At 45.5% G+C, this 21,747-nt stretch overlaps 1 protein-coding gene across 1 annotated transcript in view; it reads left to right on the forward strand.

Annotated features, from left to right (window-relative positions):
- Positions 1 to 21,747, forward strand: part of mbtps2 (membrane-bound transcription factor peptidase, site 2) — a 70,452-nt gene that overhangs the window by 14,918 nt on the left and 33,787 nt on the right. The window contains exons 2-4 of the mRNA XM_036945614.1: positions 4,002 to 4,150; positions 4,445 to 4,583; positions 4,663 to 4,766. Of these exons, the coding sequence (XP_036801509.1) occupies positions 4,002 to 4,150; positions 4,445 to 4,583; positions 4,663 to 4,766 (392 nt within the window). The remainder of the gene's footprint in view (positions 1 to 4,001; positions 4,151 to 4,444; positions 4,584 to 4,662; positions 4,767 to 21,747) is intronic.

Below are 21,747 nucleotides of genomic sequence, written 5' to 3' on the forward strand. Positions count from 1 at the left end.
TATAGTTGGGTATGGAAATCTCAGAATTTTTGGTGGCCTTCCTGAGCCAGGATTCAGACACGGCAAGGACATCAGGGTTAGCAGAGTGTGCTAGAGCAGTGAGTAAGACAAACTTAGGGAGGAGGCTTCTGATGTTGACATGCATGAAACCAAGGCTTTTTCGATCACAGAAGTCAACAAATGAGGGTGCCTGGGGACATGCAGGGCCTGGGTTTACCTCCACATCACCCGCGGAACAGAGAAGGAGTAGTATGAGGGTGCGGCTGAAGGCTATCAAAACTGGTCGCCTAGGGCGTTGGGGACAGAGAATAAGAGGAGCAGGTTTCTGGGCATGGTAGAATATATTCAGGGCATAATGCGCAAACAGGGGTATGGTGGGGTGCGGGTACAGCGGAGGTAAGCCCAGGCACTGGGTGATGATGAGAGAGGTTGTATCTCTGGACATGCTGGTTGTAATGGGTGAGGTCACCGCATGTGTGGGGGGTGGGACAAAGGAGGTATCAGGGGTATAAAGAGTGGAACTAGGGGCTCCATTGTAAACTAAAACAATGATAACTAACCTGCACAACAGTATACAAGGCATATTGACATTTGAGAGAGACATACAGCGAGGCATACAGTAATCACAGGTGTTGAATTGGGAGAGCTAGCTAAAACAGTAGGTGAGACAACAACAGCTAATCAGCTAGCACAACAACAGCAGGTAGAATGGCGATTGACTAGGCAGAGGGGGGGTCAGATTAACTACACACAGAGCCTGAGTGCGGCTGGGGCCGACAGATAAAACATAAACAAGCAGAATGGATTACCGTGATTAATGGACAGTCCAGCATGCATCAGCTATGTAGCCAAGTGATCAGTGTCCATGGGGCAACGGTGGATGGGGCAGGGAAGCTGGACTGGCGAGTGTTATCCAGGTTAGAAAACTAACAATGACTAAATAGCTTGTAGCCAGTTAGCTGGTTAGCTTCTGGAGGTTCTTGAGTGTGTTCTAAAAATGTAAAAATAATAGCGGTTCCGTATCACATTGGGTGAGGCAGGTTACCGGAAGGTATAAACAAATTAAAAATCGAAAAGGGATAGAAAGTAAATATGGGTTCAGTGAGTGTTTGGGACGCGGCGATTCAGACGGTTCGCAGGCCTGTGCTAACAAGCTAACAGTTAGTAGTCGGTGCTAAACACGGTAGCAGTTAGCGGACCGGGCTAAACAAGCTAGCAGTTAGCAGGCCGAATTTGCTAGCAAGGAGATAGCAAGGGCTAGAGAGTTAGCCTTTGGGGGACGTCGCGATGGGGTGAGTCTGTTTATTCCTCTTCATGCGGTGACATCGATGGACCGGTCGTGGGTCCGGATATTGTAGTCCAGGAGCTCAAAATGTTCCGTTTGCGGTGGGAATCCGGGGATGATAAATAAAAATAAAAATAAAAAATAGGTCCGTTATGCTCTGGTTAGAGTCGCGTTGTTCGAACTGGCGAGAGCTTTCCGAGCTAAAGGTTAGCTGATGACCGGTTAGCTGAAGGCCGCTAGCAATGTTTTGCTGACTGAATAGCTGGTAGTTAGTTGGCTAGCTTCAGTTGAGGGGTTCCAGATCCGAAGTAAATATAAATACTTTAGGAAATACGTTGGGTGAGGCGGGTTGCAGGAGAGTATTTAGAAGAAGTTGAGGTTCAGCAAAATGTTTTAAAAGATATGCGAAGAAAAAAACGAAAACAAACAATATATACAAGGGACACGACACGACAACACGTCCTACTGCTACGCCATCTTGGACAGAGTTGAGATGTCTCTGGTTCTAATGGTGTCTGCTCTATGTGCGATTTGAGGAGTTGAGACGTAAATAGGGTATAGTTAGGAAGGTTTTCTCCTCTATTACAGTAAAATAATGTTTTGATGTCCATTAGACCGATTCTGTTGGACCAAAGCTAAAATGCAAGTACGGAGTTCAAACCGCTTGTCTGAGAGACAGTGCTCTTATCTTTGTTGTTGAGTGGGAGGGGCTTGGGTGTCGGGGAGGGGCTTGGGGTGTGTGTGTGTAAATGGGAGAGTGCAGAGTCACAGTAGGAGTGAAGGAGACAGACCAAAAAGACAACATAAGAACAAGCGGACATAAACGCTCATAAGACTCTTTCGTATCGTCCAAGATCCCTAAAGATTGGAAAGCTGCTGCGGTCATCCCTCTAATCAAAGGAGGTGACACTCTAGACCCAAACTGTTTTTGACCTATATCCATCTTGCCCTGCCTCTCTAAAGTCTTCGAAAGCCAAGTTAATAAACAGATCACTGACCATTTCGAATCCCACCGTACCTTCTCCGCTGTGCAATCTGGTTTCCGAGCTGGTCACGGGTGCACCTCAGCCACGCTCAAGGTACTAAACGATATCATAACCGCCATCGATAAAAGACAGTACTGTGCAGCCGTCTTCATCGACCTGGCCAAGGCTTTCGACTCTGTCAATCACCGTATTCTTATCGGCAGACTCAAAAGCCTTGGTTTCTCAAATGACTGCCTCACCAGGTTCACCAACTACTTCTCAGATAGAGTTCAGTGTGTCAAATCGGAGGGCCTGTTGTCCGGACCTCTGGCAGTCTCTCTGGGGGTGCCACAGGGTTCAATTCTTGGGCTCTTTTCTCTGTATATATTAATGCTATCGCTCTTGCTGCGGGTCCACCTCTGATCCACCTCTATGCAGACGACACCATTCTGTATACATCTGGCCTTTCTTTAGACACTGTTAACTTACCTCCAAACGAGCTTCAATGCCATAAAACACTCATTCCGTGGCCTCCAACTGCTCTGAAACGCTAGTAAAACCAAATGCATGCTTTTCAACCGTTCGCTGTCCGCACCCGCCTGCCCGACTAGCATCACTTCCCTGGACGGTTCTGACCTAGAATATGTGGACAACTACAAATACCTGGGTGTCTGTTTAGACTGTAAACTCTCCTTCCAGACTCATATTAAACATCTCCAATCCTAAATGAAATCTAAAATCGGCTGTCTATTTCGCAACAAAGCCTCCTTCACTCACGCCGCAAAACTTATCCTAGTAAAACTGACTATCCTACCGATCCTCGACTTCGGCGATGTCATCTACAAAATATCTTCCAACACTCTACTCAGCAAACTGGATGCAGTCTATCACAGTGCCATCCGTTTTTTTTTACCAAAGCCCCTTATACCACCCATCCACGACCTGTATGCTCTAGTCGGCTGGCCCTCCCTACATATTAGGCGCCAGCCCCAGTGGCTCCAGGTCATCTGACTTATCTCAGCTCACTGGTCACGATAACAACACCCACCCGTAGTCCAGCAGGTATATCTCACTGGTCATCCCCAAAGCCAACACCTCCTTTGGCCGCCTTTCCTTCCAGTTCTCTGCTGCCAGTGACTGGAACGAATTGCAAATATCGCTGAAGAATTATATTTCCCTCACTAACTTTAAACATCAGCTATCTGAGCAACTAACTGATCGCTGCAGCTGTACATAGTCCGTCTATAAATAGCCCACCCAATCTACCTACCTCATCCCCATGCTGTTTTTATTTGATTTTATTTTCTGGTCTTTTGCACACCAGTATTTCTACTTGCACATCATCATCTGCTCATTTATCACTCCAGTGTTAATCTGCTGAATTGTAATTACTTTGCTACTATGGCCTATTTATTGCCTACCTCCTCACGCCATTTGCACACACTGTATATAGACTTAATTTTGTTTCTATTGTGTTATTGACTGTACGCTTGTTTATTCCATGTGTAACCCTGTGTTTGTGTTACACTGGTTTGCTTTATCTTGGCCAGGCCGCAGTTGTAAATGAGAACTTGTTCTCAACTAGCTTACCTGGTTAAATAAAGGTGAAATAAAATTTAAAAAGAACAAAACCTTCATTCTTGTGATACTGGTATTTGGAATATTGTGCTAAAACATACATTTGAATGAATCAAATGTATTTGATATGTGTGTCGGGGCAGAGGTAACACGTCCTCTCTCCTCTCCCTCAGCTGTCTGAGTCATATGGTCATTGTTATGAGATGTGGCTAGGGTCAAAGGGTCTGTCTCTCTCTCCGTTCCACATCCGCTGGCAGACCTCCCTCTTCAACCGCCTCTTCTCACGCTGCGCTCGCATCAACCCACACGCCCTCTACCTCTGGTAAGACCTGACCTCTGACCCTTGGCCTCTAACCCTCACGCACACCTACCTATGATAAGACCTGACCCTTAACCCTCATGCCCTCTACCTTTGGTAAGACCTGACCTCTAACCCTTGTCCTCTAACCCTCACACACTCTCCCTCTGGTAAAGACCTGACCTCTGACCCTTAACCCTCATGCCCTCTACCTCTCTGGTAAGACCTGACTTCTTATCCCTGACCCCTCTTAACCCTAATTCCCTCGGTTCCCGGTTCCACAATTGTGTGTGTGTGTGTGTGTGTGTGTGTGTGTAGGTTTACCAGTGGTCTAGTGTTTGGGCTGGTGTCTATGTGTGGTTCGGTGGTGCTGCTAATTAGAACCCTGCAGCAGACTGTCCATCAGATGACATCAGACCACCCTCAGGGAGCCAATCAACAAACACTACAGGTGGTGGTACGTACAAAGAACATGTGTGTGTGTGTCTCTGTGTGTGTGTGTCTGTGTACTGACTGCTGTGTATGTGTGTGTGCAGGTCCCAGGTATAAACCTGCCAGTCAGCCAGCTGGCCTACTTCTTCTCTGCTTTGCTGGTCAGTGGGGTCATACACGAACTGGGCCATGCAGTGGCAGCAATAAGGTAAGATGTATCACACACACACACTAACTGGGACCTGCTGTGAGTGAACTGAGTCACTAACGTTGACCATGCTGTGACTGAACTGGGACAGACACACAAACTGGACCATGCTGTATCTGAACTGAGTCACTAAGTCTGACCATGCTGTATCTGAACTGAGTCACTAACTCTGACCATGCTGTTACTGAACTGAGTCACTAACTGGACCATGCTGTAACTGAAATGAGTCACTATCTCTAACCATGCTGTAACTGAACTGAGACCCTAACTCTGACCACGCTGTAACTGAACTGAGTAAGTAACTCTGACCATGCTGTTACTGGACTGAGTGAGTCACTAACTGGACCATGCTGTACCTGAACTGAGTCACTAACTGGACCATGCTGTAACTGAACTGAGTCACTAACTCTGACCATGCTGTAACTGAACTGAGTCACTAACTCTGACCATGCTGTAACTGAATATAGTCACTAACTGAGCCATGCTGTAACTGAACTGAGTAAGTAACTCTGACCATGCTGTTACTGGACTGAGTGAGTCACTAACTGGACCATGCTGTAACTGAACTGAGTCACTAACTGGACCATGCTTTAACTGAAATGAGTCACTAACGTTGACCATGCAGTGACTGAACTGGGACAGATTCACTAACTGGACCATGCTATAACTGAACTGAGTCACTAACTGGACCATGCTATAACTGAACTGAGTCACTAACTGGACCATGCTGTGACTGAACTGAGTCACTAACTCTGACCATGCTTTGACTGAACTGAGTCACTAACTGGACCATGCTTTGACTGTGACTGAACTGAGTCACTAACTCTGACCATGCTGTGATTGAACTGAGTCACTAACTCTGACCATGCTTTGACTGAACTGAGTCACTAACTGGACCATGCTTTGACTGTGACTGAGTCACTAACGTTGACCATGCTGTGACTGAACTGGGACAGATTCACTATCTGGACCATGCTTTAACTGAACTGAGTCACTAACTGGACCATGCTGTGACTGAACTGAGTCACTAACTCTGACCATGCTGTGACTGAACTGAGTCACTAACTCTGACCATGCTGTGATTGAACTGAGTCACTAACTCTGACCATGCTTTGACTGAACTGAGTCACTAACTCTGACCATGCTTTGACTGAACTGAGTCACTAACTGGACCATGCTTTGACTGTGACTGAACTGAGTCACTAACTGGACCATGCTTTGACTGTGACTGAACTGAGTCACTAACTGGACCATGCTTTGACTGTGACTGAACTGAGTCACTAACTGGACCATGCTTTGAATGTGACTGAACTGAGTCACTAACTGGACCATGCTTTGACTGTGACTGAACTGAGTCACTAACTGGACCATGCTTTGACTGTGACTGAACCGAGTCACTAACTGGACCATGCTGTGACTGAACTGAGACACTAACTCTGACCATGCTGTAACTGAACTGAATAACTAACTGGACCACAATGTAACTGAACTGAGACACGAACTGGACCATGCTTTGACTGTGACTGAACTGAGTCACTAACTGGGACCATGCTTTGACTGTGACTGAACTGAGTCACTAACTGGACCATGCTTTGACTGTGACTGAGTCACTAACGTTGACCATGCTGTGACTGAACTGGGACAGATTCACTATCTGGACCATGCTTTAACTGAACTGAGTAACTAACTGGACCATGCTGTGACTGAACTGAGTCACTAACTCTGACCATGCTTTGACTGAACTGAGTCACTAAATGGACCATGCTTTGACTGTGACTGAACTGAGTGACTAACTGGACCATGCTGTAACTGAACTGAGACACGAACTCTGACCATGCTTTGACTGAACTGAGTCACTAACAGGACCATGCTTTGACTGTGACTGAACTGAGTCACTAACTGGACCATGCTTTGACTGTGACTGAACTGAGTCACTAACTGGACCATGCTTTGACTGTGACTGAACTGAGTCACTAACTGGACCATGCTGTAACTGAACTGAGACAAGAACTCTGACCATGCTGTAACTGAACTGAATCACTAACTGGACCATGCTTTGACTGTGACTGAACTGAGTCACTAACTGGACCATGCTTTGACTGTGACTGAACTGAGTCACTAACTGGACCATGCTTTGACTGTGACTGAACTGAGTCACTAACTGGACCATGCTGTAACTGAACTGAGTCACTAGCTCTGACCATGCTGTAACTGAACTGAGTCACTAACTCTGACCATGCTATAACTGATCTGAGTCACTAACTCTGACCATGCTATGACTGAACTGAGTCACTAACTCTGACCATGCTGTGACTGAACTGAGTCACTACCTTGGCCATGCTGTAACTGAATTGAGTCACTAATGATGATGATGCTGTAACTGAAATGAGTCACTAACTCTGACCATGCTTTGACTGAACTGAGTCACTAACTGGACCATGCTATAACTGGACCATGCTGTGACTGAACTGAGTTACTAACTCTGACCATGCTGTGACTGAACTGAGTCACTAACTCTGACCATGCTGTAACTGAACTGAGACACGAACTCTGACCATGCTTTGACTGAACTGAGTCACTAACTGGACCATGCTTTGACTGTGACTGAACTGAGTCACTAACTGGACCATGCTTTGACTGTGACTGAACTGAGTCACTAACTGGACCATGCTTTGACTGTGACTGAACTGAGTCACTAACTGGACCATGCTTTGACTGTGACTGAACTGAGTGACTAACTGGACCATGCTGTAACTGAACTGAGACACGAACTCTGACCATGCTTTGACTGAACTGAGTCACTAACAGGACCATGCTTTGACTGTGACTGAACTGAGTCACTAACTGGACCATGCTTTGACTGTGACTGAACTGAGTCACTAACTGGACCATGCTATAACTGGACCATGCTGTGACTGAACTGAGTTACTAACTCTGACCATGCTGTGACTGAACTGAGTCACTAACTCTGACCATGCTGTAACTGAACTGAGACACGAACTCTGACCATGCTTTGACTGAACTGAGTCACTAACTGGACCATGCTTTGACTGTGACTGAACTGAGTCACTAACTGGACCATGCTTTGACTGTGACTGAACTGAGTCACTAACTGGACCATGCTTTGACTGTGACTGAACTGAGTCACTAACTGGACCATGCTTTGACTGTGACTGAACTGAGTCACTACCTTGGCCATGCTGTAACTGAACTGAGCCACTAGCTCTGACCATGCTGTAACTGAACTGGGACAGAGACACAAACTGGACCATGCTGTAACTGAACTGAGTCACTAGCTCTGACCATGCTGTAACTGAACTGAGTCACTAACTCTGACCATGCTATAACTGAACTGAGTCACTAACTGGTCCATGCTGTGACTGAACTGAGTCACTAACTCTGACCATGCTGTGACTGAACTGAGTCACTACCTTGGCCATGCTGTAACTGAACTGAGTCACTAACTCTGACCATGCTGTGACTGAACTGAGTCACTAACTGGACCATGCTGTAACTGAACTGAGTCACTAACTGGACCATGCTGTAACTGAACTGAGTCACTAATTCTGGCCATGCTGTAACTGAACTGAGTCACTAACTGGTCCATGCTTTAACTGAACTGAGTCACTAACTTGACCATGCTGTTACTAAAATGAGTCACTATCTCTAACCATGCTGTGACTGAACTGAGTGACTAACTCTGACCATGCTGTGACTGAACTGAGTCACTAACTCTGACCATGCTGTATCTGAACTGAGTCACTAACTCTGACCATGCTGTAGCTGAACTGAGTCACTAACTCTGACCATGCTGTATCTGAACTGAGTCACTAACTGGACCATGCTGTAACTGAACTGAGTCACTACCTGGACCATGCTGTAACTGAACTGAGTCACTACCTGGACCATGCTGTGACTGAACTGAGTCACTAACTGGACCATGCTGTGACTGAACTGAGTCACTACCTGGACCATGCTGTAACTGAACTGAGTCACTACCTGGATCATGCTGTAACTGAACTGAGTCACTAAGTCTGACCATGCTGTAACTGAACTGAGTCACTAAGTCTGACCATGCTGTAACTGAACTGAGTCACTAACTGGTCCATGCTTTAACTGAACTGAGTCACTAACTTGACCATGCTGTTACTGAAATGAGTCACTATCTCTAACCATGCTGTGACTGAACTGAGTCACTAACTCTGACCATGCTGTATCTGAACTGAGTCACTAACTCTGACCATGCTGTAGCTGAACTGAGTCACTAACTCTGACCATGCTGTATCTGAACTGAGTCACTAACTCTGACCATGCTGTAACTGAACTGAGTCACTAACTGGACCATGCTGTAACTGAACTGAGTCACTACCTGGACCATGCTGTAACTGAACTGAGTCACTAACTGGACCATGCTTTGACTGAACTGAGTCACTAACTGGACCATGCTGTGACTGAACTGAGTCACTACCTGGACCATGCTGTAACTGAACTGAGTCACTAACTCTGACCATGCTGTAACTGAACTGAGTCACTAACTCTGACCATGCTGTGACTGAACTGAGTCACTACCTTGGCCATGCTGTAACTGAATTGAGTCACTAATGATGATGATGCTGTAACTGAAATGAGTCACTAACTCTGACCATGCTTTGACTGAACTGAGTCACTAACTGGACCATGCTATAACTGGACCATGCTGTGACTGAACTGAGTCACTAACTCTGACCATGCTGTAACTGAACTGAGACACTAACTCTGACCATGCTGTAACTGAACTGAATCACTAACTGGACCATAATGTAACTGAACTGAGACACGAACTCTGACCATGCTTTGACTGTACTGAGTCACTAACTGGACCATGCTTTGACTGTGACTGAACTGAGTCACTAACTGGACCATGCTTTGACTGTGACTGAACTGAGTCACTACCTTGGCCATGCTGTAACTGAACTGAGCCACTAGCTCTGACCATGCTGTAACTGAACTGGGACAGAGACACAAACTGGACCATGCTGTAACTGAACTGAGTCACTAGCTCTGACCATGCTGTAACTGAACTGAGTCACTAACTCTGACCATGCTATAACTGATCTGAGTCACTAACTCTGACCATGCTATGACTGAACTGAGTCACTAACGCTGTAACTGAACTGAGTCACTAACTGGACCATGCTGTAACTGAACTGAGTCACTAATTCTGGCCATGCTGTAACTGAACTGAGTCACTAACTGGTCCATGCTTTAACTGAACTGAGTCACTAACTTGACCATGCTGTTACTAAAATGAGTCACTATCTCTAACCATGCTGTGACTGAACTGAGTGACTAACTCTGACCATGCTGTATCTGAACTGAGTCACTAACTCTGACCATGCTGTAGCTGAACTGAGTCACTAACTCTGACCATGCTGTATCTGAACTGAGTCACTAACTCTGACCATGCTGTAACTGAACTGAGTCACTAACTGGACCATGCTGTAACTGAACTGAGTCACTACCTGGACCATGCTGTAACTGAACTGAGTCACTACCTGGACCATGCTGTGACTGAACTGAGTCACTAACTGGACCATGCTGTGACTGAACTGAGTCACTACCTGGACCATGCTGTAACTGAACTGAGTCACTAAGTCTGACCATGCTGTAACTGAACTGAGTCACTAATTCTGGCCATGCTGTAACTGAACTGAGTCACTAACTGGTCCATGCTGTGACTGAACTGAGTCACTACCTGGACCATGCTGTAACTGAACTGAGTCACTAACTGGACCATGCTTTGACTGAACTGAGTCACTAACTGGACCATGCTGTGACTGAACTGAGTCACTACCTGGACCATGCTGTAACTGAACTGAGTCACTAACTCTGACCATGCTGTAACTGAACTGAGTCACTAACTCTGACCATGCTGTGACTGAACTGAGTCACTAACTGGACCATGCTTTGACTGAACTGAGTCACTAACTGGACCATGCTGTGACTGAACTGAGTCACTAACTGGACCATGCTGTGACTGAACTGAGTCACTACCTGGACCATGCTGTAACTGAACTGAGTCACTACCTGGACCATGCTGTAACTGAACTGAGTCACTAACTCTGACCATGCTGTAACTGAACTGAGTCACTAACTGGACCATGCTGTAACTGAACTGAGTCACTAACTGGACCATGCTGTAACTGAACTGAGTCACTACCTGGACCATGCTGTAACTGAACTGAGTCACTAACTCTGACCATGCTGTAACTGAACTGAGTCACTAACTCTGACCATGCTGTAACTGAACTGAGTGAGTCACTAACTGGACCATGCTGTAACTGAATTGAGTCACTAATGATGATGATGCTGTAACTGAACTGAGTCACTAACTGGACCATGCTGTGACTGAACAGAGTCACTTACTCTGACCATGCTGTAACTGAACTGAGTGAGTCACTAACTGGTCCATGCTTTAACTGAACTGAGTCACTAACTGGACCATGCTGTGACTGAACTGAGTCACTACCTGGACCATGCTGTAACTGAACTGAGTCACTAAGTCTGACCATGCTGTAACTGAACTGAGTCACTAATTCTGGCCATGCTGTAACTGAACTGAGTCACTAACTGGTCCATGCTGTGACTGAACTGAGTCACTACCTGGACCATGCTGTAACTGAACTGAGTCACTAACTGGACCATGCTTTGACTGAACTGAGTCACTAACTGGACCATGCTGTGACTGAACTGAGTCACTACCTGGACCATGCTGTAACTGAACTGAGTCACTAACTCTGACCATGCTGTGACTGAACTGAGTCACTAACTGGACCATGCTTTGACTGAACTGAGTCACTAACTGGACCATGCTGTGACTGAACTGAGTCACTACCTGGACCATGCTGTAACTGAACTGAGTCACTAAGTCTGACCATGCTGTAACTGAACTGAGTCACTAATTCTGGCCATGCTGTAACTGAACTGAGTCACTAACTGGTCCATGCTGTGACTGAACTGAGTCACTACCTGGACCATGCTGTAACTGAACTGAGTCACTAACTGGACCATGCTTTGACTGAACTGAGTCACTAACTGGACCATGCTGTGACTGAACTGAGTCACTACCTGGACCATGCTGTAACTGAACTGAGTCACTAACTGGACCATGCTGTGACTGAACTGAGTCACTAACTGGACCATGCTGTGACTGAACTGAGTCACTAACTGGACCATGCTGTGACTGAACTGAGTCACTACCTGGACCATGCTGTAACTGAACTGAGTCACTACCTGGACCATGCTGTAACTGAACTGAGTCACTAACTCTGACCATGCTGTAACTGAACTGAGTCACTAACTGGACCATGCTGTAACTGAACTGAGTCACTAACTGGACCATGCTGTAACTGAACTGAGTCACTACCAGGACCATGCTGTAACTGAACTGAGTCACTAACTCTGACCATGCTGTAACTGAACTGAGTGAGTCACTAACTGGACCATGCTGTAACTGAATTGAGTCACTAATGATGATGATGCTGTAACTGAACTGAGTCACTAACTCTGACCATGCTGTGACTGAACAGAGTCACTTACTCTGACCATGCTGTAACTGAACTGAGTGAGTCACTAACTGGTCCATGCTTTAACTGAACTGAGTCACTAACTGGACCATGCTGTGACTGAACTGAGTCACTACCTGGACCATGCTGTAACTGAACTGAGTCACTAAGTCTGACCATGCTGTAACTGAACTGAGTCACTAATTCTGGCCATGCTGTAACTGAACTGAGTCACTAACTGGTCCATGCTGTGACTGAACTGAGTCACTACCTGGACCATGCTGTAACTGAACTGAGTCACTAACTGGACCATGCTTTGACTGAACTGAGTCACTAACTGGACCATGCTGTGACTGAACTGAGTCACTACCTGGACCATGCTGTAACTGAACTGAGTCACTAACTCTGACCATGCTGTGACTGAACTGAGTCACTAACTGGACCATGCTTTGACTGAACTGAGTCACTAACTGGACCATGCTGTGACTGAACTGAGTCACTACCTGGACCATGCTGTAACTGAACTGAGTCACTAAGTCTGACCATGCTGTAACTGAACTGAGTCACTAATTCTGGCCATGCTGTAACTGAACTGAGTCACTAACTGGTCCATGCTGTGACTGAACTGAGTCACTACCTGGACCATGCTGTAACTGAACTGAGTCACTAACTGGACCATGCTTTGACTGAACTGAGTCACTAACTGGACCATGCTGTGACTGAACTGAGTCACTACCTGGACCATGCTGTAACTGAACTGAGTCACTAACTGGACCATGCTGTGACTGAACTGAGTCACTAACTGGACCATGCTGTGACTGAACTGAGTCACTACCTGGACCATGCTGTAACTGAACTGAGTCACTACCTGGACCATGCTGTAACTGAACTGAGTCACTAACTCTGACCATGCTGTAACTGAACTGAGTCACTAACTGGACCATGCTGTAACTGAACTGAGTCACTAACTGGACCATGCTGTAACTGAACTGAGTCACTACCAGGACCATGCTGTAACTGAACTGAGTCACTAACTCTGACCATGCTATAACTGATCTGAGTTACTAAGTCTGACCATGCTGTGATTGAACTGAGTCACTAACTCTGACCATGCTTTGACTGAACTGAGTCACTAACTGGACCATGCTTTGACTGTGACTGAACTGAGTCACTAACTCTGACCATGCTGTAACTGAACTGAGTCACTAACTGGACCATGCTTTGACTGTGACTGAACTGAGTCACTAACTGGACCATGCTTTGACTGTGACTGAACTGAGTCACTAACTGGACCATGCTTTGACTGTGACTGAACTGAGTCACTAACTGGACCATGCTTTGACTGTGACTGAACTGAGTCACTAACTGGACCATGCTTTGACTGTGACTGAACTGAGTCACTAACTCTGACCATGCTGTGACTGAACTGAGTCACTACCTTGGCCATGCTGTAACTGAACTGAGCCACTAGCTCTGACCATGCTGTAACTGAACTGAGTCACTAACTCTGACCATGCTATAACTGATCTGAGTCACTAATGATGATGATGCTGTAACTGAAATGAGTCACTAACTCTGACCATGCTGTAACTGAACTGAGTCACTAACTGGACCATGCTGTAACAACTGAGTCACTAACTCTGACCATCTCATAACTGATCTGAGTTACTAACTCTGACCATGCTGTAACTGAATTGAGTCACTAATGATGATGATGCTGTAACTGAAATGAGTCACTAACTCTGACCATGCTTTGACTGAACTGAGTTACTAACTCTGACCATGCTGTGACTGAACTGAGTCACTAACTCTGACCATGCTGTGATTGAACTGAGTCACCAACTCTGACCATGCTTTGACTGAACTGAGTCACTAACTGGATCATGGTGTGACTGAACTGAGTTACTAACTCTGACCATGCTGTGACTGAACTGAGTTACTAACTCTGACCATGCTGTGATTGAACTGAGTCACTAACTGGACCATGCTTTGACTGTGACTCAACTGAGTCACTAACTCTGACCATGCTGTGATTGAACTGAGTCACCAACTCTGACCATGCTTTGACTGAACTGAGTCACTAACTGGACCATGCTTTGACTGTGACTGAACTGAGTGACTAACTGGACCATGCTGTAACTGAACTGAGACACGAACTCTGACCATGCTATGACTGAACTGAGTCACTATCTCTGACCATGCTATGACTGAACTGAATCACTAACTGGACCATGCTGTAACTGAACTGAGTCACTAACTCTAACCAAGCTGTGACTGAACTGAGTCACTAACTGGACCATACTGTAACTGAATTGAGTCCCTAACTCTGACCATGCTATGACTGAACTGAGTCACTATCTCTGACCATGCTATGACTGAACTGAGTCACTAACTCTGACCATGCTATGACTGAACTGAGTCACTAACTGGACCATGCTGTAACTGAATTGAGTCACTAATGATAATGATGCTTTAACTGAAATGAGTCACTAACTCTGACCATGCTATAACTGATCTGAGTCACTAACTTTGACCATGCTTTGACTGAACTGAGTCACTAACTCTGACCATGCTGTTACTGAACTGAGTCACTAACTGGACCATGCTGTCACTGAACTGAGTCACTAACTCTGACCATGATGTCACTGAACTGAGTCACTAACTGGTCCATGCTTTAACTGAACTGAGTCACTTATGATGACAATGCTGTAACTGAACCATGCTGTAACTGAACTGAGTCACTAACTGGACCATGCTGTATCTGAACTGAGTCACTTATGATGACAATGCTGTAACTGAACTGGGACAGAGACATGAACTGGACCATGCTGTAACTGAACTGAGTCATTAACTGGACCATGCTGTAACTGAACTGAGTCACTAACTCTGACCATGCTGTATCTGAACTGAGTCACTAACTCTGACCATGCTATAGCTGAACTGAGTCACTAACTGACCATGCTTTAACTGAACTGAGTCACTTACGATGACGATGCTGTGACTGAACTGAGTCACTAACTCTGACCATGCTGTGACTGAACCCAGTCACTAAATCTAACCAAGCTGTAACTGAACTGAGTCACTAACTCTGACCATGCTGTGACTGAACTGAGTCACTAACTGGACCATGCTGTAACTGAACTAAGTCACTAGCTGGACCATGCTGTATCTGAACTGAGTCACTAACTGGACCATGCTGTGACTGAACTGAGTCACTAACTCTGACAATGCTGTGACTGAACTGAGTCACTTACGATGACGATGCTGTGACTGAACTGAGTCACTAACTGGACCATGTTGTAACTGAACTGAGTCACTAACTCTGACCATGCTGTGACTGAACTGAGTCACTAACTCTGACCATGCTGTGACTGAACTGAGTCACTAACTGGACCATGCTGTAACTGAACTGAGTCACTACCTGGACCATGCTGTGACTGAACTGAGTCACTAACTCTGACAATGCTGTGACTGAACTGAGTCACTTACGATGACGATGCTGTGACTGAACTGAGTCACTAACTGGACCATGTTGTAACTGAACTGAGTCACTAACTCTGACCATGCTGTGACTGAACTGAGTCACTAACTCTGACCATGCTGTGACTGAACTGAGTCACTAACTGGACCATGCTGTAACTGAACTGAGTCACTAACTGGACCATGCTGTAACTGAACTGAGTCACTAACTGGTCCATGCTTTAACTGAACTGAGTCACTAACTGGACCATGCTTTGACTGAACTGAGTCACTAACTGGACCATGCTGTGACTGAACTGAGTCACTAACTCTGACCATGCTGTATCTGAACTGAGTCACTACCTGGACCATGCTGTAACTGAACTGAGTCACTAACTCTGACCATGCTGTAACTGAACTGAGTCACTAACTCTGACCATGCTGTAAATGAACTGAGTCACTAACTCTGACCATGCTGTAACTGAACTGAGTCACTAACTGGACCATGCTGTAACTGAACTGAGTCACTAACTGGACCATGCTGTAACTGAACTGAGTCACTAACTGGACCATGCTGTAACTGAACTGAGTCACTACCTGGACCATGCTTTGACTGAACTGAGTCACTAACTCTGACCATGCTGTAACTGAACTGAGTCACTAACTGGACCATGCTGTAACTGAACTGAGTCACTACCTGGACCATGCTGTGACTGAACTGAGTCACTAACTCTGACCATGCTGTAACTGAACTGAGTCACTAACTGGACCATGCTGTAACTGAACTGAGTCACTAACTGGACCATGCTGTAACTGAACTGAGTCACTAACTGGACCATGCTGTAACTGAACTGAGTCACTACCTGGACCATGCTGTAACTGAACTGAGTCACTAACTCTGACCATGCTGTAACTGAACTGAGTCACTAACTCTGACCATGCTGTAACTGAACTGAGTGAGTCACTAACTGGACCATGCTGTAACTGAATTGAGTCACTAATGATGATGATTCTGTAACTGAACTGAGTCACTAACTCTGACCATGCTGTAACTGAACAGAGTCACTTACTCTGACCATGCTGTAACTGAACTGAGTCACTAACTGGACCATGCTGTAACTGAATTGAGTAACTAATGATGATGATGCTGTAACTGAACTGAGTCACTAACTCTAACCAAGCTGTGACTGAACTGAGTCACTAACTGGACAATGCTGTAACTGAATTGAGTCCCTAACTCTGACCATGCTATGATTGAACTGAGTCACTATCTCTGACCATGCTATGACTGAACTGAGTCACTAACTCTGACCATGCTATGACTGAACTGAGTCACTAACTGGACCATGCTGTAACTGAATTGAGTCACTAATGATAATGATGCTTTAACTGAAATGAGTCACTAACTCTGACCATGCTATAACTGATCTGAGTCACTAACTCTGACCATGCTTTGACTGAACTGAGTCACTAACTCTGACCATGCTGTTACTGAACTGAGTCACTAACTGGACCATGCTGTCACTGAACTGAGTCACTAACTCTGACCATGCTGTCACTGAACTGAGTCACTAACTCTGACCATGCTGTCACTGAACTGAGTCACTAACTGGTCCATGCTTTAACTGAACTGAGTCACTTATGATGACAATGCTGTAACTGAACCATGCTGTAATTGAACTGAGTCACTAACTGGACCATGCTGTATCTGAACTGAGTCACTTATGATGACAATGCTGTAACTGAACTGGGACAGAGACATGAACTGGACCATGCTGTAACTGAACTGAGTCACTAACTCTGACCATGCTGTATCTGAACTGAGTCACTAACTCTGACCATGCTATAGCTGAACTGAGTCACTAACTGACCATGCTTTAACTGAACTGAGTCACTTACGATGACGATGCTGTGACTGAACTGAGTCACTAACTCTGACCATGCTGTGACTGAACCCAGTCACTAAATCTAACCAAGCTGTAACTGAACTGAGTCACTAACGCTGACCATGCTGTGACTGAACTGAGTCACTAACTGGACCATGCTGTAACTGAACTGAGTCACTAACTGGACCATGCTGTAACTGAACTGAGTCACTAACTGGTCCATGCTTTAACTGAACTGAGTCACTAACTGGACCATGCTTTGACTGAACTGAGTCACTAACTGGACCATGCTGTGACTGAACTGAGTCACTAACTCTGACCATGCTGTATCTGAACTGAGTCACTACCTGGACCATGCTGTAACTGAACTGAGTCACTAACTCTGACCATGCTGTAACTGAACTGAGTCACTAACTCTGACCATGCTGTAACTGAACTGAGTCACTAACTGGACCATGCTGTAACTGAACTGAGTCACTAACTGGACCATGCTGTAACTGAACTGAGTCACTACCTGGACCATGCTTTGACTGAACTGAGTCACTAACTCTGACCATGCTGTAACTGAACTGAGTCACTAACTGGACCATGCTGTAACTGAACTGAGTCACTACCTGGACCATGCTGTGACTGAACTGAGTCACTAACTCTGACCATGCTGTAACTGAACTGAGTCACTAACTGGACCATGCTGTAACTGAACTGAGTCACTAACTGGACCATGCTGTAACTGAACTGAGTCACTAACTGGACCATGCTGTAACTGAACTGAGTCACTACCTGGACCATGCTTTGACTGAACTGAGTCACTAACTCTGACCATGCTGTAACTGAACTGAGTCACTAACTGGACCATGCTGTAACTGAACTGAGTCACTAACTGGACCATGCTGTCACTGAACTGAGTCACTAACTCTGACCATGCTGTCACTGAACTGAGTCACTAACTCTGACCATGCTGTCACTGAACTGAGTCACTAACTGGACCATGCTGTATCTGAACTGAGTCACTTATGATGACAATGCTGTAACTGAACTGGGACAGAGACATGAACTGGACCATGCTGTAACTGAACTGAGTCATTAACTGGACCATGCTGTAACTGAACTGAGTCACTAACTCTGACCATGCTGTATCTGAACTGAGTCACTAACTCTGACCATGCTATAGCTGAACTGAGTCACTAACTGACCATGCTTTAACTGAACTGAGTCACTTACGATGACGATGCTGTGACTGAACTGAGTCACTAACTCTGACCATGCTGTGACTGAACCCAGTCACTAAATCTAACCAAGCTGTAACTGAACTGAGTCACTAACTCTGACCATGCTGTGACTGAACTGAGTCACTAACTGGACCATGCTGTAACTGAACTGAGTCACTAACTGGACCATGCTGTAACTGAACTGAGTCACTAACTGGTCCATGCTTTAACTGAACTGAGTCACTAACTGGACCATGCTGTAACTGAACTGAGTCACTAACTGGACCATGCTGTAACTGAACTGAGTCACTACCTGGACCATGCTGTAACTGAACTGAGTCACTAACTCTGACCATGCTGTAACTGAACTGAGTCACTAACTCTGACCATGCTGTAACTGAACTGAGTGAGTCACTAACTGGACCATGCTGTAACTGAATTGAGTCACTAATGATGATGATTCTGTAACTGAACTGAGTCACTAACTCTGACCATGCTGTAACTGAACAGAGTCACTTACTCTGACCATGCTGTAACTGAACTGAGTCACTAACTGGACCATGCTGTAACTGAATTGAGTAACTAATGATGATGATGCTGTAACTGAACTGAGTCACTAACTCTAACCAAGCTGTGACTGAACTGAGTCACTAACTGGACAATGCTGTAACTGAATTGAGTCCCTAACTCTGACCATGCTATGACTGAACTGAGTCACTATCTCTGACCATGCTATGACTGAACTGAGTCACTAACTCTGACCATGCTATGACTGAACTGAGTCACTAACTGGACCATGCTGTAACTGAATTGAGTCACTAATGATAATGATGCTTTAACTGAAATGAGTCACTAACTCTGACCATGCTATAACTGATCTGAGTCACTAACTCTGACCATGCTTTGACTGAACTGAGTCACTAACTCTGACCATGCTGTTACTGAACTGAGTCACTAACTGGACCATGCTGTCACTGAACTGAGTCACTAACTCTGACCATGCTGTCACTGAACTGAGTCACTAACTCTGACCATGCTGTCACTGAACTGAGTCACTAACTGGTCCATGCTTTAACTGAACTGAGTCACTTATGATGACAATGCTGTAACTGAACCATGCTGTAATTGAACTGAGTCACTAACTGGACCATGCTGTATCTGAACTGAGTCACTTATGATGACAATGCTGTAACTGAACTGGGACAGAGACATGAACTGGACCATGCTGTAACTGAACTGAGTCACTAACTCTGACCATGCTGTATCTGAACTGAGTCACTAACTCTGACCATGCTATAGCTGAACTGAGTCACTAACTGACCATGCTTTAACTGAACTGAGTCACTTACGATGACGATGCTGTGACTGAACTGAGTCACTAACTCTGACCATGCTGTGACTGAACCCAGTCACTAAATCTAACCAAGCTGTAACTGAACTGAGTCACTAACGCTGACCATGCTGTGACTGAACTGAGTCACTAACTGGACCATGCTGTAACTGAACTGAGTCACTAACTGGACCATGCTGTAACTGAACTGAGTCACTAACTGGTCCATGCTTTAACTGAACTGAGTCACTAACTGGACCATGCTTTGACTGAACTGACTGAACTGAGTCACTAACTCTGACCATGCTGTATCTGAACTGAGTCACTACCTGGACCATGCTGTAACTGAACTGAGTCACTAACTCTGACCATGCTGTAACTGAACTGAGTCACTAACTCTGACCATGCTGTAACTGAACTGAGTCACTAACTGGACCATGCTGTAACTGAACTGAGTCACTAACTGGACCATGCTGTAACTGAACTGAGTCACTACCTGGACCATGCTTTGACTGAACTGAGTCACTAACTCTGACCATGCTGTAACTGAACTGAGTCACTAACTGGACCATGCTGTAACTGAACTGAGTCACTACCTGGACCATGCTGTGACTGAACTGAGTCACTAACTCTGACCATGCTGTAACTGAACTGAGTCACTAACTGGACCATGCTGTAACTGAACTGAGTCACTAACTGGACCATGCTGTAACTGAACTGAGTCACTAACTGGACCATGCTGTAACTGAACTGAGTCACTACCTGGACCATGCTTTGACTGAACTGAGTCACTAACTCTGACCATGCTGTAACTGAACTGAGTCACTAACTGGACCATGCTGTAACTGAACTGAGTCACTAACTGGACCATGCTGTCACTGAACTGAGTCACTAACTCTGACCATGCTGTCACTGAACTGAGTCACTAACTCTGACCATGCTGTCACTGAACTGAGTCACTAACTGGACCATGCTGTATCTGAACTGAGTCACTTATGATGACAATGCTGTAACTGAACTGGGACAGAGACATGAACTGGACCATGCTGTAACTGAACTGAGTCATTAACTGGACCATGCTGTAACTGAACTGAGTCACTAACTCTGACCATGCTGTATCTGAACTGAGTCACTAACTCTGACCATGCTATAGCTGAACTGAGTCACTAACTGACCATGCTTTAACTGAACTGAGTCACTTACGATGACGATGCTGTGACTGAACTGAGTCACTAACTCTGACCATGCTGTGACTGAACCCAGTCACTAAATCTAACCAAGCTGTAACTGAACTGAGTCACTAACTCTGACCATGCTGTGACTGAACTGAGTCACTAACTGGACCATGCTGTAACTGAACTGAGTCACTAACTGGACCATGCTGTAACTGAACTGAGTCACTAACTGGTCCATGCTTTAACTGAACTGAGTCACTAACTGGACCATGCTTTGACTGAACTGAGTCACTAACTGGACCATGCTGTGACTGAACTGAGTCACTAACTCTGACCATGCTGTATCTGAACTGAGTCACTACCTGGACCATGCTGTAAC

This window comes from Oncorhynchus mykiss, chromosome 15 (genome assembly GCF_013265735.2).
Source record: "Oncorhynchus mykiss isolate Arlee chromosome 15, USDA_OmykA_1.1, whole genome shotgun sequence".
Classification (NCBI taxonomy): domain Eukaryota; kingdom Metazoa; phylum Chordata; class Actinopteri; order Salmoniformes; family Salmonidae; genus Oncorhynchus; species Oncorhynchus mykiss.